Genomic DNA, 21261 nt, shown 5'->3' with positions numbered 1-21261 from the left:
GGTATCAGTGGGTCTGGCTCCACATTGTCGTTGGGATTGTGCCTGCACATGTGTCTTGCACCCTCGTTGGACAGAGATACCTGAGGCATGTTCTATTTATGGAGAAGTGCAGGAGCATGGGAGGGCAAGAGCAACTGCTCACTTTTCAAGCCTCTCCTTGCATTACATCCACTAATGTTCCGTTGACCAAAGCAATGCATGTGGTCAAAGGAGTGGGAAACACTCTGCCCAGGGTAGGAGAGGGAACAGTGTGGATATTTGCTGAACAACAGTCCAAAACCATCAGTTATATTGGGCATCGTAAATAAATGCTTATATGATGCCATCTAAAATTGTCATCTAAACATGTTTTTTAAGATTATTTACACATATCTCTTTCATTATTCACAAAATAGAGTAGAATCTCATTGTGATATACAGTAAAACCTTGGTTTGCAAGCATAATTTGTTCCAGAAACATGCTTGTAATCCAAAGCACTTGTATATCAAAGCGAATTTCCCCGTAAGAAACAATGAGGGGTGCTTGGGTGGCTTAGTTGGTTGGGCATCTGGCTTTGGCTCAGGTCATGATCTCACAGTTCGTGAGTTCAAGCCCCACATCGGGCTCTGTGCTGATAGCTCAGAGCCTGGAACCTGCTTCAGATTCTGTGTCTCCCTCTTTCTCTACCCCTCCCCTGCTCACACTGTCTCTCTCTGTCTCTCAAAAATAAATAAATGTTAAAAACATTTTTTTAAATAAATAATGAAAACTCAGATGATTCGTTCCACGACCCAAAAATATTCATATAAAAATGATTACAATTCTGTAATGTCATACAAAATAACAAACAAAATACAAAATATAGAGAAAATAAACAAATTAACCTACACTTACCTTTGAAAACCTTCATGGCTGGTGTGAGGGAGACCAGAGAGAGGAGGGTTGTTGTGTAGGACAACTTTCACTATCACTAACCGAATCACTGCTATCTATTGCCTCAATGGAATCTTTTTCTGCATGGGGCCATTGTATATACTTGCATGGATGTTGACTACAGTAAAGTATTAATAGACTCTTGTCATATACTGTATTTAATATAACTGACAATACGGCAGCAGAGGAAAGGGTCTATATCTGCAGGCAGCCTGACCTAGAATGAAGCAAAGCATTCCTAAGCTTACTTTTGTATGGAAAAGCAAAGGAATGTCCATAGGTGCTTTGAAGTGACAAAAAAATACACTAGTGCCAGTTGTAGGCACCTTCCAGGGTTCTGAAAAATCACTGATTTCTGCCAAACATGGTAGCCTGAGACTGAGCATCAGAGCATGGGAGATGATCATGCATAATCCCAGAGAGAGAGAGAAGAACCATCAGCTCGGTTGTGATCATGTGACATTCAGCATCATGTGCCACTCATATCGCAAGACATTGCTCATTTATCAAGTTAAAATTTATTAGAAATGTTTGCTCGTCTTGCGGAACACTCGCAGAACACGTTCCTCGCAATCCAAGGTTTTACTGTAATTTTTTACTACAGAAATAGGAACATGCTACAGGTCAGCTCACATCCCTCCACAAATACAAAAAGACCTGATGTGACAAGAGCAGATTTGCCAGTTCCATCTCTTGCCTTTTAAATGTCTGCACTATGATATTTACATGATATTTGCACAGTTGTGAGTTCTTTCTACGTCATTTCTCACTTTGACTTTGTAAAGAATTTTTAGAGTCCATTCATGTTTATTGCATGATTCCTGTATGCCAGGCACAAAGCCAGGCACTTGTAGACACAATCTATAATTACATTCATAATCATGAGTAACAATAGCATAAAGTATAGCCCACCATGTTACCCCTGGTGCCTTGCACAGTATCTTGCCAACAATTGGTGTGACAAAATGTTTCCTGACTCAACATATGGATGAATGTTTGAGGTTATCATACTGTTGATCACATGTTAATTGGGTCTTACTTTTGTGCCTTCTAAAATATTTTTTGCAGAACAACCTTCCTGTGGCCAGATTTCCTACTACATATTTCTACTTGGTATTCCCTATAAAGTTGGCACTTCTTTATCCAACCACAGGATAAATTGTATATCTGAGATCTATACGATAGAAACATGTTTCCCTTCACAATGTTAGATCTGGTTATGTAGGTTTCCCCACATAATCCTAAACGTAACCAAAATTGTGTGTTGGTAGGCACTTCAACCCAAGGAAACAGGACTGTTTTATAAGAAAGTTAACCCTTGTATAACTATCATGTTGTGATAGCTGGGTCAATTTTTAGCTGAATCACAGAGGGAAGATGGGGGAAAACGAAATGGAGAGAGAAAAAAGAGAGGGCAGAGAGACAAAGAACAGAGAGAGCCTTGGAGATACAGATTTTCTTCAATCACTGGATAAGTGACAATTAAGAGACCGAAAATAGGTGAAACAAACTGGTTGCCAGGTGAGGGGAGAGGATGGATGAACTAAGCCATGAATAGTAGTACTGAAAAGGACTTTCCCGGGTCTGACAGCTTTATCCCAGCCAAAATATATAAGATGGGGTAGATGGGGTTCCATTGGAACAGATCACCCTGACCACTAAACAGAGGGAGTAAGGCAGCCCCAGGTTATGTGGGACCCATGATATATACTCATGTACAATATGCTTTTTTTTTTTAATGTTTATTTATTTTTGGGAGACAGAGAGACAGTGCAAGCAGGGGAGAGCCAGAGAGAGAGGGAGACACAGAATCTGAAGCAGACTCCAGGCTCTGAGCTGTCAGCACAGAGCCCGACGTGGGACTCGAACCCACAAAGCACGGGATCATTACCTGGGCCGAAGTCGGACGCTTAACCAACTGAGCCACCCAGGTGCCCTTCATGTATGACACACTTTTAATGTCAGACAACTTCAATCAGCCAAACATTTACCTTTTCTTTTAAAGCAGTTAAGTTTATTTATTTATTTTTTTTGAGATAGAGGGAGAGAGAGAGAGAGAGAGAGAGCGAGCGAGCAGGGGAGGGGCACAGAGAGAGGGAGAGGGTATCCCAAGCAGGCTCTGCACCGTCAGCACAGAGCCTGACACAGGGCTTGAACTCATGAACTGTGAGATCATGACCTGAGCCAAAAACAGGAGCCAGACGCTTAACCCACTGAGCCACCCAGGATCCCCTAGTCAAAGATTTATTTTAATCAATGTATTTCCACCACTTAGGTACTTTGTAACTCATGGAGCCTTTGCAAATATTTATAAGGACATAACACATCGCAGGGGCTTCCTTCACATAATTGGGATAGCATATACATTCTTTTGACATTTCAATATACATATGATGTAAATAGAGTGGGAAATCTGAGGATTCACCCTGGATATCAGTTTTATGCTTAAAAATCTGGCCACTCTACAGCTCAGTTAATCTAAAGATAAGAAACGGCCCGTTTTTGCATTTGATCTGATAGGTGACAGAGGTACCATGGTGGGCTGCCCTCCTCTGAAATGGCAAATGGTAATGGATGATTAGAGCAGTCTGGGTGAATTTTCAATACAGGATAATAGAATATAACCATAGCAGTTTTCATGGAAGGCCAACCTTTGTTGCTCCTTTTAGGGCATAAATTATGCATTACTAAGATTATCCATCTGAAACAGGAAGCAGAACACAAGGAGGGCACTGTTAGAAAGAGGACCGTGTGAAAGCACCCGAAATTAAGGTTGGCAAGAGGAACACTCATTTCCTCACAGCTAACCTGCAGTAACCTTCCAGGTGAACCATGCAAGGGGGCTGCCAAGAGGAGAGAGGGATTTTGGTGTCAACAGCCAGGCTGGGGAGAAAGAGGGAAAGTGAGGTCTCAAATCACCCTCTATAAGCTGTCAATTCTCCACCTCAGATCAAAAAAGCACTAAGACTTGTCATTTAAAATGTTGGCAGATATGGAAAGGTGATATTTTTGCTTTTTGATACATGCTCTTTGAAGACATAAATGAATGCACTAACAACTTTGTGATCACCAAAGTAAGGCAATGACACTTTAACATTTCAACTATCATAATGCACCCAGATTTAGGAGATTCTTCGATTTATCTTAATCAGAGGGGAAAAGATGCCAGTTTTCATCATTCTGAAACTATTGTTTATCTCCTCTAGAAGCTAGACATTTTACTAATATTTAAAAGGAACATGGCTTTAGAGAAATTAAATACTTAAGTTGATCTCCCTGTTAACCTCAAAAAACAAAATATGGTCTTAATTTTCTTAGACACAGATTTGCCCTAAGAGTAAGGGAACAGCCTTTTTAAATAATTTTTTTCAATAGATGCTAAAATAGTATTTTATTCTTTTGAACTGAGTGCTTTAATTTTAATCACCTAGAAGGTATGCATTTCATAGTCATGCTCAATATTCTAAAGATGAAGACTCTCCAGAAAACCATGTTTTGAAATGAAGACAAGGAAGGGATTTCCTGGTTTGGCCTTAAAATCACATCTCAATGTATGCAAACAGTCTGTATTAGAAATCAATTCAAGATTTATGCACACAGATATTAATTTGAATTTTTCTTCCTAGTTATTATGGTTAAGGCCAGAGAAAACAAAAACTATATGCTAAATTTTATAATTTATGTATTTTAATTATGCCTATGTATATTTACATATTCCATTGTATTTTAATGAAGAATTATATTTCCTTTTTCCACTTCAAAAGAGACATAGTGTGATTATGTATGACCTCATTCATCCTCAGAACAGCCCCAAGAGATTGTATGTTCTCCAGAAAACAGAGGACAAAGGGGTTAAAGGATCCAGCTCCAGGTGACACAGCAGGTAGATGGTTCAGCAGACCTCAGACCTCCTGAGTCTGGTTTTGGACTCACACCACTACACTATATTTGCAGATGGATATGTAATAAATTCCTTAAAAAATACTCTAATTGGCATTTAATCTGTGTAATGAACTTTAGCAAATAACTAGATAATTAAAGAATTTAAAATAGATATCACAGAATATTAGTAAACTATGAAATAAACATTCACTTAAAAACCATATCACATCCATGAATAGATCAGAGACTGTTCTTTTTATTTTTTATACGTCAAAGCCTAAGATTTCCATGACCCAAGCCTGACCTGTCTCATTTTATTCTGCCAAATTAAAAGGGAAGACTATATTAGATATAACATACCAAAGGCTTTGCTTGGTGATTCATGCACTGGAATTTTAATGTTATACTTTTCCTAACAAACATGCTTTTAATAAGGCAGTAAACTGCATTTAGCTAAAGATGAAAATAATTGATCCATTTCGGGCCATTAAGGCCATTTTATTTATTTATTTTTTTTTACTTTACTTTCATCTTACTTTTCATTTTCATGGAAAGTACAGAGGTAATAGCAGATGAATTTCAATTAGTTTCAATTAATGCCATAAACCGTTATAATGTATTAGGTTGCCCGGTTCTATCTGAACCCCCCCCTACCCCCGGGCAGAACCCTCCAGGTTTTGTTTGCCTTTGAAAGCAGCGTTTGAGCTGGTGATGTCAGCTATTCTCCATGATACTGGAGCAGTTCTGATCATTTAGGATAATTTACATCTATAAACCTATCCAACTCTAGAGCCCAGAAAACAATGTCCTTCATTCTGGGCTAATTCCATCACAGAACAATCATTTCTCCTTTGGCAGCAGAAGCAGGCAGGATAAAACAGAGAATGGGGGCAGGGTGGGGGGACAGTGGTGATGCTTTGAGGCTGTATCTGTATGGTTTTAATGGGCAGAAATTCCGGAACTGACTTCCTCCCAGTGGCCATCCATTGCTTCTCATACCCAGCATCCACCTGTCCTTCTAGAACAATTTCCCCACCATCCTCAACAAACAAGCCCTTCCCCTCAAGTGCCTGTACTTCAGCTAAGTTAGGCCTGGCATGTCCCAGGATTCCATGTGTGATTGCCGGATGGACATATGACCCAATCATAGCCACAGAGACACAGGAGATTTTTTTTTCTCAGACTTTTGTAGGAAGAGCCCTGTCCTCAGCTCTTTCCTGCTAACCCCATCCTGAGCTATTGAGAAAGGGAGAAATTAGCACTGACTATCATGAAAAAAGCTAACTATCATGAAAGATGTCCACATTCTTCCTGGTGTCATTACGGTGACAGGAAGAGGAAAAAGGGCTGGCAGGTGGAGTGATAGCAGTAGGTACACAAACGCAACCCTGTTCATTTTTCATGAAGTGCCAGGCTTCTAGTTTCTAGCTTCAAATATCATCATCTGTCTTTGGTATAAGCCAGAAGTGGCTGCACCAGCCCTCACCTGCCACGGCCACCCCCCTCCAACGCGTTATGCAGTCTTCTCCAACCCAGTCTTTCTGGATTGCTTTCTCTCTACTAGATGGGAGGTTCACCTTCCTGAAGTGCTGTTTGGTGCACTGGTTATCCCTTTCACTAGTTCCCCAACCCCTAAAAAGTCACCAGTTAAACCCAGACATGGCTGGGCCCTGAGGTCCTCCACCTGCCAATCCACCTTCATTTCCCACTGCTGCCCTTCAATGGTCTGCCCAATGCAATTCAAGCACCCCCCCCCCCCAACCTGTCTGTTTACTTCTCCTGCTCTTCTTTAAGGCTGAGCCCAATCCTCCTTTTCCAAACTTCAGTTTCCAGGGCTCTCATTAAGGACATAGTGCCTGTCTATAAATGGACCAGCCCCCGGTGTACGTGGATCCCCATTAAAAAAAATTTTTTTTTAGTTTATTTACTTTTTTTTTTTTTAAGAGACACAGAGAGAGCACGAGTAAAGGAGGGGCAGAGAGAGGGAGAGAGGGAGAATCCCAAGCAGGCTCTGCACCATCAGGTTAAAGCCGGATGCACGGCTTGAACTCATGAACCAGGAGATCATGACCAGAGCCAAAACCAAGAATCGAACACTTAACCTACTGAGCTACCCAGGCATCTCTGAGTTTTTGTGCAGATGGTGTCCTAGACTGTGCTATCACCAGGGGCTGAGATTACAGCCTTGGGAACCTTCTGTGCATAGCAATAACCCCATCACATGTAGCAGTAGTAACAGTAATGCTAATAGAAGCCTGTATTACCGAATTCTCACTGTGTATGAGACACTATCCTGAGTTGGACATGTAATATTATCTTATTTATCTCATTTAATTCTCACAGCAACCCATGTGAGGAAGATATTATCTGGAATGGGACTAATCAAATTCAAGTCTGAATAGGACTCTAATTGTGGAAAAGCTACAAAGAGAAAGCTTCCTTCAGGCAGGAGGTTAGCATTTTTCATTCTAACTTTTCTTTCACGAAAAGTCATTGGAAAAGGAGCACCACACAGAGTTGAATTAATCTGGCTGGGCTGGGTTTCTCAGATATCTCTGGAGCCTGGGCCTAGCATCTGAGTGTTATGAGCATCTACTAGAGACATGCCCTAGGAGTGTCATTAGCATGGGACCCAGGAAAATAGCCTACGTTTAAGACAATAAGTGAATTTCTACATACTTCTTATCTTGGCAGTTCAATGGACAAAAGCAGGCACTCAGAGGGGTTGTATGCAGTGGCTGATGGGAGACATTCTTAAATCTTGCAAAAGCATTCATTTCCCTTTAAGTGGGCAGCAGAGTAACACCATCTCTGACAACCAGTCAAGTCATCAGAATAGCACAGATGCTCTTCCCCCATCTGGCAACCAAGAGCACAGGAAAAAAAAATTCCATCTGAAGGAGGGCATAGTGTATGTTGTTCTTGGGATTTCTAAATTCTCTGCTACAAACATTCAACCTCAAGAACTTGCATTGTCACTTTCAAAGGCCCTTTCTTTGGTCAAAATGCTCCTTACTTCTAACATCCAAAATAGGCAGCTGTTTGAAGTTAAAACACTGCTTTACAACAGGATTGGGCAAAGTCCTAAAATAAAACACACTGGGTATTTTGTATTGAGCCATGGACTCTTGTGCTTTCAGGGAGTGTAAGTTACAATTTGAGGTCTGACTTGACAAAATGGTAATGACCTGTCACAAATTATATGCACAAAAGCAGGTTCTGCAAACTATGGCTCATCACCTATTTTTGTAAATAAAGTTTTATTGGAACACAGCCTTGCCCATTTATTTGTGTTCTGTCTTTCTTGCTGCAATGGCAGAACTGAGTGGATGGGAAAGAGACCATATGGCCTGCAAAGTCAAATATATTTGCTATCTGAACATTTATAGCAAAAGTTTGCTGATGTCCAAATTAAGAATTCCTTAAGTCTATGTAGGTCACAGGGTAGTGATTAAAAAAGACTAAAATGTTAAAACAGGTTTAAACACATACCGATGCAAAATCTAAAATAATACCAAGTTAGGAGGCAAATATGAAAATACTTTGACATGTTTTAAATCTAGGTCCCTAGTGTATATCTATATATTCCACCTTTGCCCAAAGGTTCCACACCCACTTGGTTTTGTGGGTTACCTTAGCCCAATTTTTAGGTTACATGACATATTTCAGAAAAATACAGAAAGCTTCCAAAAAACACTTGGTGAGACTAGCATACCCTTAATTCCCAAAAATGGACAAGTAAAGCTTATATGAGAAACTGCAGGCCAATCTCACTTATGAATTTAGATCAAATAACCTATAAAAAATTAGCAAATTGAATCCAGCAATGTTTTGAATGTCACTTGATACCTATTTTTTTAATTTTTAATGGAGTAAATGTAGTAACTTAACAAAAAGTTAATTAATGCCTAAATCTTCCACCAAAAATCATAAGAAACTCTATTTAATTTTAATATATTAACTATAATAATATTATAAATTGTATTTAAATAAGTACACTAAACAAATTATTATATTTAACTTTACATCTTGACCCCCATAGTATAGGCACTTTGTGTTTTTTGATATCCCTGGGCTGCACAGAATATCTGGATTAGCATCTCAGGGTGCCACGGGTGGTTGTATAACCCAACCGAGTCACTGTTTTAGGTAAAAACTGAGGGGCCACCCTTCGTCCTTGCCCAAACTTGACTGCCAGGTCTCCATTAAGGACGAGTAGGTAAGCAGGCCCTGTTCTGGTTGTCTTACTAGTCAAACAATTTCAATTTAATCCAAGCAATAGAGAGGGAGATGTTGGAGAAAACACTTTTGAGTGGCAGACGCATTTGTTCAAATGTTTTACTCTCTCATTTTGATTCGGAAAGTGGCACGCAACTTGAATATGTGTGTTTGTGGGAAGGACTGTGCAGACGACACCAAGAAAGAGAACAATGGATCGGGAAGGGAAGAAAAGAGCCCTTCCAACACAGACCTTTCTTTTTCTTCCTAGGTCTTTTCGGCTTCACAAAAGGAGACATATTTTCCATATAATTGCTAAACATGTTTGCTTATTAAATTATTCTTTAATTAGTTAATGATTTTAGCCATGCTTTGCTCTTCGGATATTCATTTTGTGTAATAAAATAATTATAGATAATTAAACTATCTCAAGCCTTTTTCTTTCCCCCAGCAAACATGCTGGGTATCCAAAAATGACAACAAGTTGTAAATTAATCTGGAAAACAAAGCATGACAGATGAATGATTTGGTTGGAATTAATTAGGCACTAATTATACACTGGAACTAGATGAAGGATGAGACTCATTATAAAAATAAAAAGCAATTCTGAAAAAATGCACAGTTACCAACATCCTTACCTTCTGTGACTATGGGGTTGTTCCTTATCCAACGCAGGGCCTTACAGCAATCTTCTTCATCGTTAAGAGTGAAATGATTGCCAGGAACTTGATCAGTGTATCGCTGCTTCCCGCTGCTCGGAATCTCTCTGTTTGTCAGGTGTTGACTAATATCAGCCCCTGTAGGGCATGGGACCTGAGAGGTACGTTACAGAGAAATGCTTATTTCACTGGTAGTAAGGGAAGCACTGACACAGCAATAAATTAATTAATTAAATTAAATACACATAGAAATGTCCAGTATAGGTGTGCCTTTTTCAGTCCCCCAATACAATCAGGTTTGAATTTAAAAAATAAAAATAAAACAAAACAGGTGGAATGACCCCTTAGAGACAATTCTCAGAAAGGGTTGCTCTGGTTCTCTGATGCCACATAACAAATTATCCCATACATTCTGTAGATCAGTAATTCAAGCAAGGGCAAGGTGGGCGACAGTTTGTCTCTGTTCTATAATGTTGGAGGCCTCAGCTGGGAAGACTTGTAGGCTGCAGGTGACTTCATGGCTGGGGGCTGATTCATCTGGTGATAAACCATCTCACTCCTCCCCTCTCCCCCCACGAAAACATGCCAGGTATTCAAAAATGACAGCAAGTTGTCATTATATGTCCAGCAAGTGATGCTGGCTGTGACTGGGATCTTGGCTGGGGTGTTGGCCAAAACATTACATGCAGCCTCTCCATGTGTCTTGGGCTTCCTCACAACACGGCATCCGGGTTCCGAGGACATGTGTCCTGAGAGAACCAGTATAAAAAGCTCCATGTTCTTTTCCATCCTAGTCTGGGAAACTGGGCAGTGTCTTTTCCACCATGTTCTATTCATGGGGATCATCATAAAAGCCTGGCCAGGATCAGGCAGAGGAACCCAGGATCCATCTCTTCATGTAGGCGTGGCATGGCCAAGGAAGAACACAGCACAGGGAATGGGATCTGACATAGCCATTTTAGGCAAAAGCAATTTGCACAGAAGCAATTATATCAGGGGTTGAAATCCAAGTGCATAGAGGCGCTAGGCAGAAAAGAAAATGAGGGAAGTGGACTACTATAGAATTATTCTTCACTTTGTCAGAGAAATACTCTTTCTCTCCCTCTCCTTTCACCTCTCTCCCTTCCTCCCTTTCTCTATTTCTCTCTCTCCCTCCCTCCCTCTCTCCCTCTCCTTCTCTCTGTCTCTGTTCGAACACAGAACCCTCCCAGTATAACTTCTGTTCTCTCACTTTTGACACAGACATGAGTGGAAGCAGACACTTTCCTCTAGTATAAGGAAAGCGACAGTGAGAACATAATAAAAGATGACACTTGTCTTCAGTGTCAAGGATACTGTGGCAGACTTGAAGGCCCATGCCCTGGCCAGAGTTTGGCCACAACTCAATTCTATCCAGTTGGTGCCAGAGTAGAGCATGGGTTCAGTGTGGCCAGATCTGATTTCTCAAGAAATGCCAGACACTTTTTTTTTTACCTGTGGACTCTTGATTTCTTCAATATTTTGGTTCAAATTAGAATCAAACAAATGCCCTTGTGAAAGCCAAGTACAATAGCACAGTGGCATGAGTTTGCCCAGTGGGCCAGCATTTCACCCCTCTGATTTTTATTTGGCAACCAGGTGAGATTAAGTGGAAGATAATGAGACTGGAATCAGTAGCAAGATTCAAAGGCAATGGAAGGTCTCTGTTAGAAGACCTGTACCAGCTGCCTTGCATATTCGTGATGTAAGGCCCATGGGCTGTGAGTCAGGGATCGTTATACAGCAATGATGGGCAAAAAGTTCACCTGCAGTAGATGCTAATGTGGGTGCAGAGAAAGTTCTCTCACCCTTGACAAGTGCAGAAAATGCCTTTTATATGGGGTAGGGGTAAATACTGGCTAGTATTTGAATAAATGGGGTTTCACTAAACCTCAGGTAACATTTAGGAAACTTTTTGGTCCTATCCTTCCTCAATATAAATGGTAAATAAGCCTTGTACCTTACTGTGATGCATTTAATTGATTTTCAAACTGAATTAAATTAACTTAATAAACAAACAATTTGTTTTAGTATTTATTTTGGGGGGAGAGTGCAAGTAGGGGAGAGGCAGAGAGAGGGAGACAGAAGATCTGAAGAGGGCTCTGTGCTGACAGGCTGACATCAGCAAGGCCAATGTGGGGCTCAAACTCATGAGCCGCGAGATCATGACCTGAGTTGAAGTCAGACGTTTAACCAACTAAGCCACTCAGGTGTCCCAAAAAACAATCAATTTTTAAAGCTGGATTTACTTTCTCTATAAAGAACCTGCAGTAAAATTATATTTAGTAAAAAAGAACAATTCAGGAAGTAGTGGTCATTTACTGCAACTACAATTGTGGAGGTAAACTTTTATTCTTAGCAATATAGCTTGCTTAGCAAATCACAGCAAATTTTGGCATTTTTATATTCACAGGTAGTATGAAGCAGTCCACAGTCCAATCATCTGGTAAATGATTTACAGTGCATAATATTGAATGCCATGCTCTGGAGGTTAGAAACCTCACCAGAACTCCAATGAGCACTGTGGTATAAAAGAAAATAAAATTTAGGTAACAGTACACCCATTTTAGTACCCCATGCTTTAATGAATCGGGGAAAGTCCTTGGCAGAAAGTGGTAGGGCTAAAGAACAAATTGAGAACTATTCAATTTATAAAGCTTTCAATGAGTTACTATCCCCAAATAGTAAGTTCTTAGATGAAAAAAACAAGGAAGGGAGAGGGGAAAAGAACAAATTCCAAAATGAAAATCAGCTTACCTACTGTGATCCTAAAATGTAACGGCATTCTGATAACCTGTATTATTCTTGTGTGCACTTACGTGTGTGGGATCATTTTTGCACAAGATCAGAAAAATTAAAGGAAAATTAAGGGGATAATGTATTTTTCATATTCACGCAATGGCATTTTCACAAAGTAGGCAAAATCGAAGCTAGGATTTTAAATCCCAAGGCCAATTAATTTGTCCACACAGACTTCAGCAGAGCTTAATAAATGAAAAAAAGATCTATGGGAAAAAAAAATCCTATTACATCATCAAAGTAAGGGAGAGAGTCAAGTTTAATAGGAGAGCATGGGTGTATTTCACCATCCCCACTGGAATGTTCTGCCATTAACTAAACTGCCACTAGTGACTGGAGAGTACGGACAACTTTTCGATCCTTCTGTCAGATTGAACAGCCCAGCATCGCTGACTGGTGGGAGCCCCTCCTGAGGGTATTGTGGAGCCACTTACCAGGCCCGATTTGCTTTTCTCCAGATAGTTTTAATGAGAGAAAGAAACTCAATTTGACTCTAACTCTAAACATTAAGTTCTAGAATTTCTGTGTTGTAAGGATTTTTAAAAGCTACCAAGTGCAATTTCTGGATCATATCTGTGAGAGAGGGAGGGCAGGGAGGGGAAAGGGGAGGAAAGAGACAGAGAAAGAGGGAGAGAGAAGAGAGACAAGGGCAATGGTGAAGAACTCAGTCTGGAGCCTGGGTCTAAATCCTGGCGTGTCACTTTGTCGTCGCCTGACCCTAGACAAATCACCTCAGTTTCACTGCACCTTGGCTCCCTCATCCATAAAATGGGGAAGAAAGCAGCATGGACCTTGGAGATTTCCTGCAAGGACTACAGCAGTTAACACACGCAGCAGTCCCTCGACCTCCGTCAGGTGTTCCTACCGCCTTATGAGGGCCCCGCCAGGGCATGCTCATGTCTCCTGGGCCGGACATTCCCCCTTGGAGGAGACCCTGACTCTTAGGAAGTTGTTTGGTAGGATGAATAAGCACTGTATTCCCATCACTTCTGGTGGTCTGTCTTCAATCAGCTTCCTGAGGCCATGACATTCAAGTCTGATCTGTTTTCTGCATGTACATACCCTTCGAGTATTTGAGGACAGCGATCCTGAATCTTCACCTCTGTGGCTCAACATCTGGGGTGACTTCAAGTCTCTGGATGTGGTTCAGCTTGTTTTTTCCTGTCTTAAACCTGACTGCAAAGAAGCAAACACTCCAGGGGCACCTCTGTTTTTGTGATGTATTCTTTCACACGATCATGTTCCGCATGTAACAAGCTCATCACCTCTGTATTGTTATCGCGAATTGTGCCCTTTGTCAACATTAATGCTTTTCTTTCTCCAATTAATTCCGCTTTGTTGGATACTAATATTGCTGCTGCTTCTGACAGCTGTTGAATTTGTGTGGCACCTTTTGCTGGTGCACTTCTAACATTTCATTTTGAAACTTTGGATGTCATTTTGTTTTGGTAGTTCTCTTGTATTTTGAATTTGGTGCAAACACAGAGCCTTGCTCTTGTAACAGCGCAGTTTAAAACCATGGCATTCACCGTTGCGGCTGTTGTTTTTCTCAATGCCATTCTGGTTTATCCTTGTTTAAAGCACTGTGGCTATTTCCTTTGTTTCCTTCCCTGTGGTTACACAAATGATGTTTTCTCCGGTCTTCTCCCGGGTTTGGAAGGCGGATTTACTCGTGCTGTTCAAAAGCATTCATTACATTATTCCTTCTATATGTAAGAGTCAAGACCAAAATATTACCTTTGGTTTTCCCCATTTAAGAGAATTCCTATTTCTCCCTGGCCACCTCTCCCTATTTTCGAATAACTTGGTTCTTGATTAGATTTAGATGAAGTTTCAGTGTTACCTACTTTGCATTTATTCTCAGACTTATAAGCTTTTGAATTGTTTGGTGCTTGCCACTTACCTTTTTAGACTATCATAAAGTTCTAAATTTTCCTTTCTGCCTTAGTTATTCAGAATACACACTAAAGAACACAGAAGATCATTCTTCTGAGGCCTCACAGACAAAACAACAGCTTTTTGCTGTCTTCAAATAGGAGAGACGTGGGTGCACGTATACTTACTGAACTGCCATATTTTCTTCAAAATCCTGTGTGGCTAGTTTCATGTTTTTATGCCATTTTATCCTAGAAGAGGAATTTTGGGTGCTTGTCTTATTTTTGTTCTTGAGGGGTGGTGGTGGTGGTGGTGGTGATCTGTTGTTTTTCTCTTGAAATGTGTTCATATTTTCCCCCTATCATTGTTGAAGAACTAAAATTTCATCAGAATATAACTAGCTGAGTAAATTTTTCTTTGATTTTGCCTGGAATGGGCTCAACTGGACAATATGGTATTTAGGTAAGGAAAATTCTCTTCTAGCATGTCTCTGTTGTATCTATTCCATTCATCACAGCTTCTTCTTTGGAAAAACCAGTGATCTATATGTTGCCTCCGTGTTGATCACACCTTCTCGTGTCTTGAGCCAAATGTATCCTTTACCCTTTGCCCTTTGCCCTCTGCCCTCCAGGGGAGCTTTGCGCTTTGTTTTCAGCATCAAACATTGTTCAGTAGCAGTTCTCTCTCTTGACAGGGATTGGATTTCAATCCTTTCTTACCCATCTTCCTTTTCATCTAATTCTGTAGCCTACTCAGCTCAGCTTTTGCTCTTCTGATGGCTTCAGCTCCCATTTCAGAGTCTGGCTGATCAAACTGTGCTGAAGATGATGAATAGTTTTCTGCAGTGTGTGTGTGCATGCATGCATGTGTGCGCGCATGTGTGTGTGACTCCTGGAATATTGTCAAGAGTATGTTCTTTCTCTGATTTTTCCAGATGTTGTTCCCTTTCCCTTACCCTATGTTATCCTTTTGTTTCAGGTGCCTTTTGCTAAGCAACAAACTCACACCAAAACTAAGTGGTTCAAACAACCACCATTTTATTACTTTTCATGATTTCGTGGGCCAGAAATTTGGGTAGGGTTTGGCTGGGAAATTCCTTATTCCATGTGTTAGCAACAGAAGTCACTTGGTGATATTTAGCTGGTGGAGCATCCAAGATGGCTTCACTCATGTGTCTGGTGCTTTGTCAGGGATGGCTGGAAGGCTGGGTTCACCCGAAACTGCCAACTGGAGAACCCAGGTGTGGCATGTCCAATCACAGGGTGAGTATCTGGACTTATTTGGCCTTTCAGGGCTCCAGGAGCTACTGTTCTCACAAACAAGGAGACACTGCCTGGCCCCTGACCCAGCCCCAGAAGTCACACCACATCACTTCCCTTGTATTGTATCTGTCAAGATAGTCACAAGTCTGCCCAGATTCAAAGGGAGGAAATGCAGACCCCATCTCTTGGCATGTTATTTTCCCCTTTAATCATCCCCAAGCACAGTGAGGTCTCTTCATGATAACTGCTGATCTATGACATTGGGGAGGTCTTACGTCCGAAGAGGCAAAGTGGTGTATGTAGCTCTTTTCAGCTGTTTACAGCAGGCTCTCACATGCAGCTGCACCGTTCTAGATGCCAGGCTCTTATTTACCCCATCAAGGATGTAATTAGCCTCTGTGAAGACCACATCATATTGCTGACCACATCAAGCTCAATATAACTAACATCCCCAACTTACTCTCTCACCTGGTGGGATGTTCTTGCCCCACCTGCTGGCTTCTAGTGAGCATCACCCCTTTAAGAGTCCCTGCAAGTGGACACATTTTTACTCTTTCTCTTGTTGAGAAGACCCAAAACCAGGCATGGGGAGGTGGTCTCTCCATGGCTCTCCATGTGCCATGGAGAGTTGCCCAGGACCTCAGTTGTAAGCTATCCCAGAACTTGTCAATGGGCACCAGCATGTGCCCACCAACAAAAGAACCCAATTATAGATAGGGTGGGGAAGGGAGTTAGTTAGAAGGTACTTAATATGATTCGTCTTCCAAAATGGAAAGGTCATGGATAATGTCAGGAGTTGACAGATCAAAGATAAAACTTCTATAAACGCATTATTTGGAGTTCTGGGGGTAATCACTGAGGAACTAACAACAGAAATGCCTCAAAATGGTTATCCCTAGAGACAGAGGACTTGGAAGGAGAGACCAGCCTGCCTCACACGCAGTCCCAAGACACAATTTAATCTTTTACCCTGTGCATGGATTTTATGATGAAAAATTAAATGATAAGTATTTGGATATCAAAAATATTGCATAATATTTTAGAATGACACATGCCACTTAAAGTTCTATTTAGAGGTTCAAGTTTGTAATGATATTTTATAACAGTTATCTTCTTGCTTTGGAGTTAAGCTTTATTTTCATCATTTCAATTTATTTCTAAATCACAAAATTGGGACAAAACAACAAGAGAGTTAAAGAGAAGGAAACAGGAAAATAAAAAAGAACTGGAAGCCCTCCACAGTGAATTCAGCAGCCTTTTTTTTTGTATCACTCTATGTACCTTTAATTTTTATGTCCTTCTGGAAAAATTAAATCGGAACCCCCTTTATCACTTCTTCATTTCATTTTTCCCATTGTAAAAAGGGCAAGAGCTTAACGTGCCACAGACTAAAGCTGTAGGGGCAGCTGGACACACATGGGCAGAAGTCCGAGTCTCTGGACAGCTGGCCGGGTCTTCCACTCACATTTTCCAAAGTCCACGGTCCCAGGCAGCAGCTGGAACTCAGTGGGGCAGGTGAGGGGGGCAGGCTAGCTTGAGGGGTGCATGATGTTTTCTTCTGATTTAATGTTTAAAAAGAGGAATACTTAAGTATCAAAATAAAGTATTCCTCCAGTGTGTGTTTATCCTTTAGCCAGAAAAAAAAAAAAAATCCTTTTCTACACTGTGAGAACTGGATGTCTTTAGTAGCAGCAGTAGTAGTGGTGGTCATAGGAGGAGGAGGAGCAGGATGAAAAGAATAAAAGCAATTACTCAGAGGATGATCCATATTCAATATGGCCTGCTCACTAGCAGCACCAGCCTCACCCTGAAGCTTGTTAAAACTGCAGCATATCAGCAGCCCCCATCCCCTGATCAGAAACTGCATTTTAATGAGATGCACAGGGGCCGTGTGTGCACATTATGGTTTAAGAAGTGCTACTCTAAGGTACAGATTAGAGATTCTAGGTCAAGAAACTTCAAGTCCTGGTTCTCAGCCTTAGCTTAGAACCATCTAGAGCTTTAAAAAATGCTGATCGCTGGGCTCCACCCCAGAATAATTAAAGCACAGCTTCTGGGGCTGGGGTCTAGGCATGGGTATATTTCAAGTGTCCCAGGTGACATCAATGTGTGGCCAAGGCTTGGAACATTGAGTGATGCTGGGAGTTGCTCAGCTGTCTGTCCCCCACCACGTGCTGCCTCCTCCTGGCTGGGCTCTATAAAGAAAACCTACACATACCTCCCCTTGTCAAATCCACAATCATTCACAAAATGTCCTAAGACAGTACCAGATAAAACATGGCAGTGCCTGGGGTGGGGGTGGATTACTCCACACTTGTCAGAAACAAACCCACCGTGGGAAGGCTTATCCAGGTTCCTGGGAGAAAATGTAATTAAAAGATCCCATCTGTGAGGGCACCTGTGTGGCTCAGTTGGTTAAGCATCCGACTTTGGCTCAGGTCATGATCTCGTGGTTTGTGGGTTCGAGCCCTGTGCCAGACTCGCTGCTGTCAACGCAGAGCCCACTTCAGATCCTCTGTCCCCCTCTCTGCCCCTCCCCTGCTTGTGCTCCCTCAAAGATAATTTTAAAAAACATTTAAAAAAAGACACCACCTTTGAGTTACAAAGTAAATTGCTTTTCATTAAAGAAATGTCCTATTTTTGTGAACTACATCAAATGCTAATGCTTGTTGCAAAGAATGAATATTAAAATTTGCTTCCCTAAGACATTGAACAGCTTCAGTTGTATCCAGCAATGCTTTCCTCAAATGTGGTTTGAGAATTTAATCCAAATGGAAAGCACGGTCACTGGGTAGTCAATCAGTCACATTTCCTAGTTTTATAACTGAGAGACAAAATAAAATAAGGGTTGACAGAAGGTGCGCATGTTTCAAATACTTTTGCATGAGCCCGTCACCACCGCCAAATGTTAGCCTCTTGAGGCATAAATTAATTTACCACAAATGCATGCCGGGTTGTGTCTGGATTCTGCTCTGGTGAGCAGTAAGTGTTAGACTTTTGGACAACAGCTTAAAGAATGACATTTCTCCTACTTGCTGTGATTTTTACCCTTGAGCAGAATGTTTTTCTTGGAATGGATTTCCAGGAGGGGTTTCGGACACAATTCTGGTCATGTGTGCAGGCCTTGCGGGCACTTTTATGAATAGAGTGGCAGCTGTCCTGGTAGGAAGGCATGCTCTTAACCCCTAGAACGTGTGCCCCAGTAAACGCATTAACCATCAATCACTAAGATCTCCGTGTGCGGCCTCACCTGGTACTGCTGTCCGGTGCAGAGGATGAGGTGGTCATAGAGCACGATTTCCTCGTTGGAAACTACCACATGCTTGGCTACTCGGTCTATGGCAGTCATTCTACCAACCACCACATTGACCCAGGAGCACAGTGACATCAACGCATAATCTTTATCATTAAAACAGTGGCTGCAAAGAGAGAGGCTCCGTCAGTGACATTTGAGCAGCTGACAGTGGGCATTAATTAGACATCTGGTGAGCTGGTTCAAGTCCCCTCGTGGGCCAAGTCTGTGCTCTTGATGTGACTTTACTAGGACCGTTGCTAGATACTGGATTTTTCATTATGAGACAGTCACAAACTGACATCTTCCCATTAAAGCTAAATCGTTCCAGCTGGCATAGGCCAGTCCACAACAGGGAGGGTGACTGTGTGTGTGTGCGCGTGTGCCTCTGTGAAATCATTAACGTACACTCTTTCTTCTGCTTCTATTTCATGGTGGGTGTAAACTTACTTTAGCTGTTGAGTTATCATATTGACCACAGACTGAAAGGGAAAGAGGAAGAAGAAAGTGACATTGTGGAGGATTCCCAAAGGCAGGGGTCAAGGTCCTGAATATTGAGACCCCTTCATATTTGCTAATGTTTACAGTAAATGACTCATTCTTAAAATTAGTGTATGGATTCAGGCCAAAACAACTACACATTTTATTTAGAGAAGATGTCAATTAGGGAGTTAGGTTTGCAGTGAGTACAGTCCCTGGAGACTTTTGGGATTTGCTCTATAGGGCAAAGGTGATTTACGGGGAACTAGTAGTTCTGCAAACAGTGGGTCCAAGGTGGACAGGTTTTCTTTTCTAGGTTCCATTTGAGTTTGAGCACTCTAGTGTGAGAAAAGTGGAGTTTTGGTAGATTTGGGTTTAAAGAGTTCTCTGAGGATGGTTTCCAGAATTTTCTGAAAGCTCTGACCTCATGTACGTGACCTTTTAATGATCCTGTTCTGAAGACCCAGAGTGTAGGGTGGCAGAACAGTACGTGTTTCATTCAAAAAAAAAATTTTTTTTAATGTTTATTTTTGAGAGAGATAGAGAGAGACCGAGTACAAGTGAGGGAGGGGCAGAGAGAGAGGGAGACACAGAGTCCAAAGCAGGCTCCAGGCTCCACACCGTCAGCGCAGAGCCCAATGCGGGGCTCGAACTCACAAACCATGAGATCATGACCTGAGCTGAAACCGTATGCTCAACAGACTGAGCCACCCTGGCACCCCAGTACGTGTTTCACTTAAATCAAGGCTTAACTGAGTCATGGTGTGTGTCCCAGTGCGACTGGACCCTGGGGACTCTGCATGACCTTTCAATAGTTCAGTTTCTTCACCTCTGAACAGGAGGTGACTGGCTTGTTCATTGTACAGGACAAATCTGAGAAGGTAAAAGATGCTGTTTTGTCAGTTGCAATGTATACATGAAGGGTATTATTCTAAATAATATTAATGATGCATAATCCTGTTTACCCTCCTTGGACGCCAACGGGATTGTGAAGTGGTAACGGGAGAACATTTTTTCTTTTTGATCCATGCATGAGTCTGCTCTCACCACACAAAAGGAATTCTCATAATGGATGTGCATTAGACCCTGTTACAAGGGCCTGTGAAAGAGAAGGGAGCTCTGAGTTTTGTATCTCTCCATGAAACAACATTTAAAAACAAGAATGTTTCTTTTTAATAAGAAAAGAAAATCAAGGGCTGTCCTGTCCCCACAATATAACAGAGAATGGGATGAAATTCTCTTAAAAAAAATCATTTTGGTAGTTTAACAGGAACACATGAAACTCTGTTGATTTCACACATTCATGAGAGACCCACAGAGGACTGCCCTTATTTGCTACACAGTCTCTGCATAATAGGAATGGTACACTGTCAGCCGTCCAAGATGAGGAAAAATTAAATATAGTTAGTGCACAGGGATTAGTCTTATGAGGGTTTGCTCAAAGATAAAAGTTCTCAGGGGAAATCTGGGGAAGGTTAAGACAGTGTTATTTTTAATGACAGCAGGGCAGTAGTGTTTATAATGTCAGAATGCATATTTCAGAGTTAAAATCTGAAGTTCTGTCCAGTGGAAATGGCACATGGAACATGTTATTTTGGGGAACCTTTGGAAACATTGGAATATGTGGGGTTCTTGCTTTTACAGTCTGTTCCTACATTGAATGATAATAGTCCGTTTAAAGTATCACTATGTAGGTGATTACAATCCATTCTGGATCTGCTTTACCCATCAGGTAGGTGAAATTAGACACTGGAGACTTATGGTGATACGTTCCCAAAATTGTTTCCTAAGAAGAGGTAATTAGGATTCTAACATGGCAGGGACTGCCTCATGGCTTGGTGACAAGAGAAATATCTCCACTAG

The 21261-nt window shown here is 41.4% G+C and overlaps 1 protein-coding gene across 2 annotated transcripts in view; it reads right to left on the bottom strand.

Moving 5' to 3' along the window:
- CFAP61 (cilia and flagella associated protein 61) overlaps nucleotides 1–21261 on the bottom strand; it is a 285028-nt gene that overhangs the window by 72826 nt on the left and 190941 nt on the right. For both annotated transcript variants that reach the window (XM_043602984.1, XM_043602985.1), the window contains 2 exons: nucleotides 18877–19045; nucleotides 9652–9826 (listed from right to left, as the gene is read on the bottom strand). In XM_043602984.1, the coding sequence (XP_043458919.1) occupies nucleotides 9652–9826; nucleotides 18877–19045 (344 nt within the window). The remainder of the gene's footprint in view (nucleotides 1–9651; nucleotides 9827–18876; nucleotides 19046–21261) is intronic.

This window comes from Prionailurus bengalensis, chromosome A3 (assembly GCF_016509475.1).
Source record: "Prionailurus bengalensis isolate Pbe53 chromosome A3, Fcat_Pben_1.1_paternal_pri, whole genome shotgun sequence".
Lineage (NCBI taxonomy): Eukaryota > Metazoa > Chordata > Mammalia > Carnivora > Felidae > Prionailurus > Prionailurus bengalensis.
The sequence above is the reverse complement of the archived record's forward strand: the minus strand, read 5'-3'. Positions and strand labels throughout refer to the sequence as shown.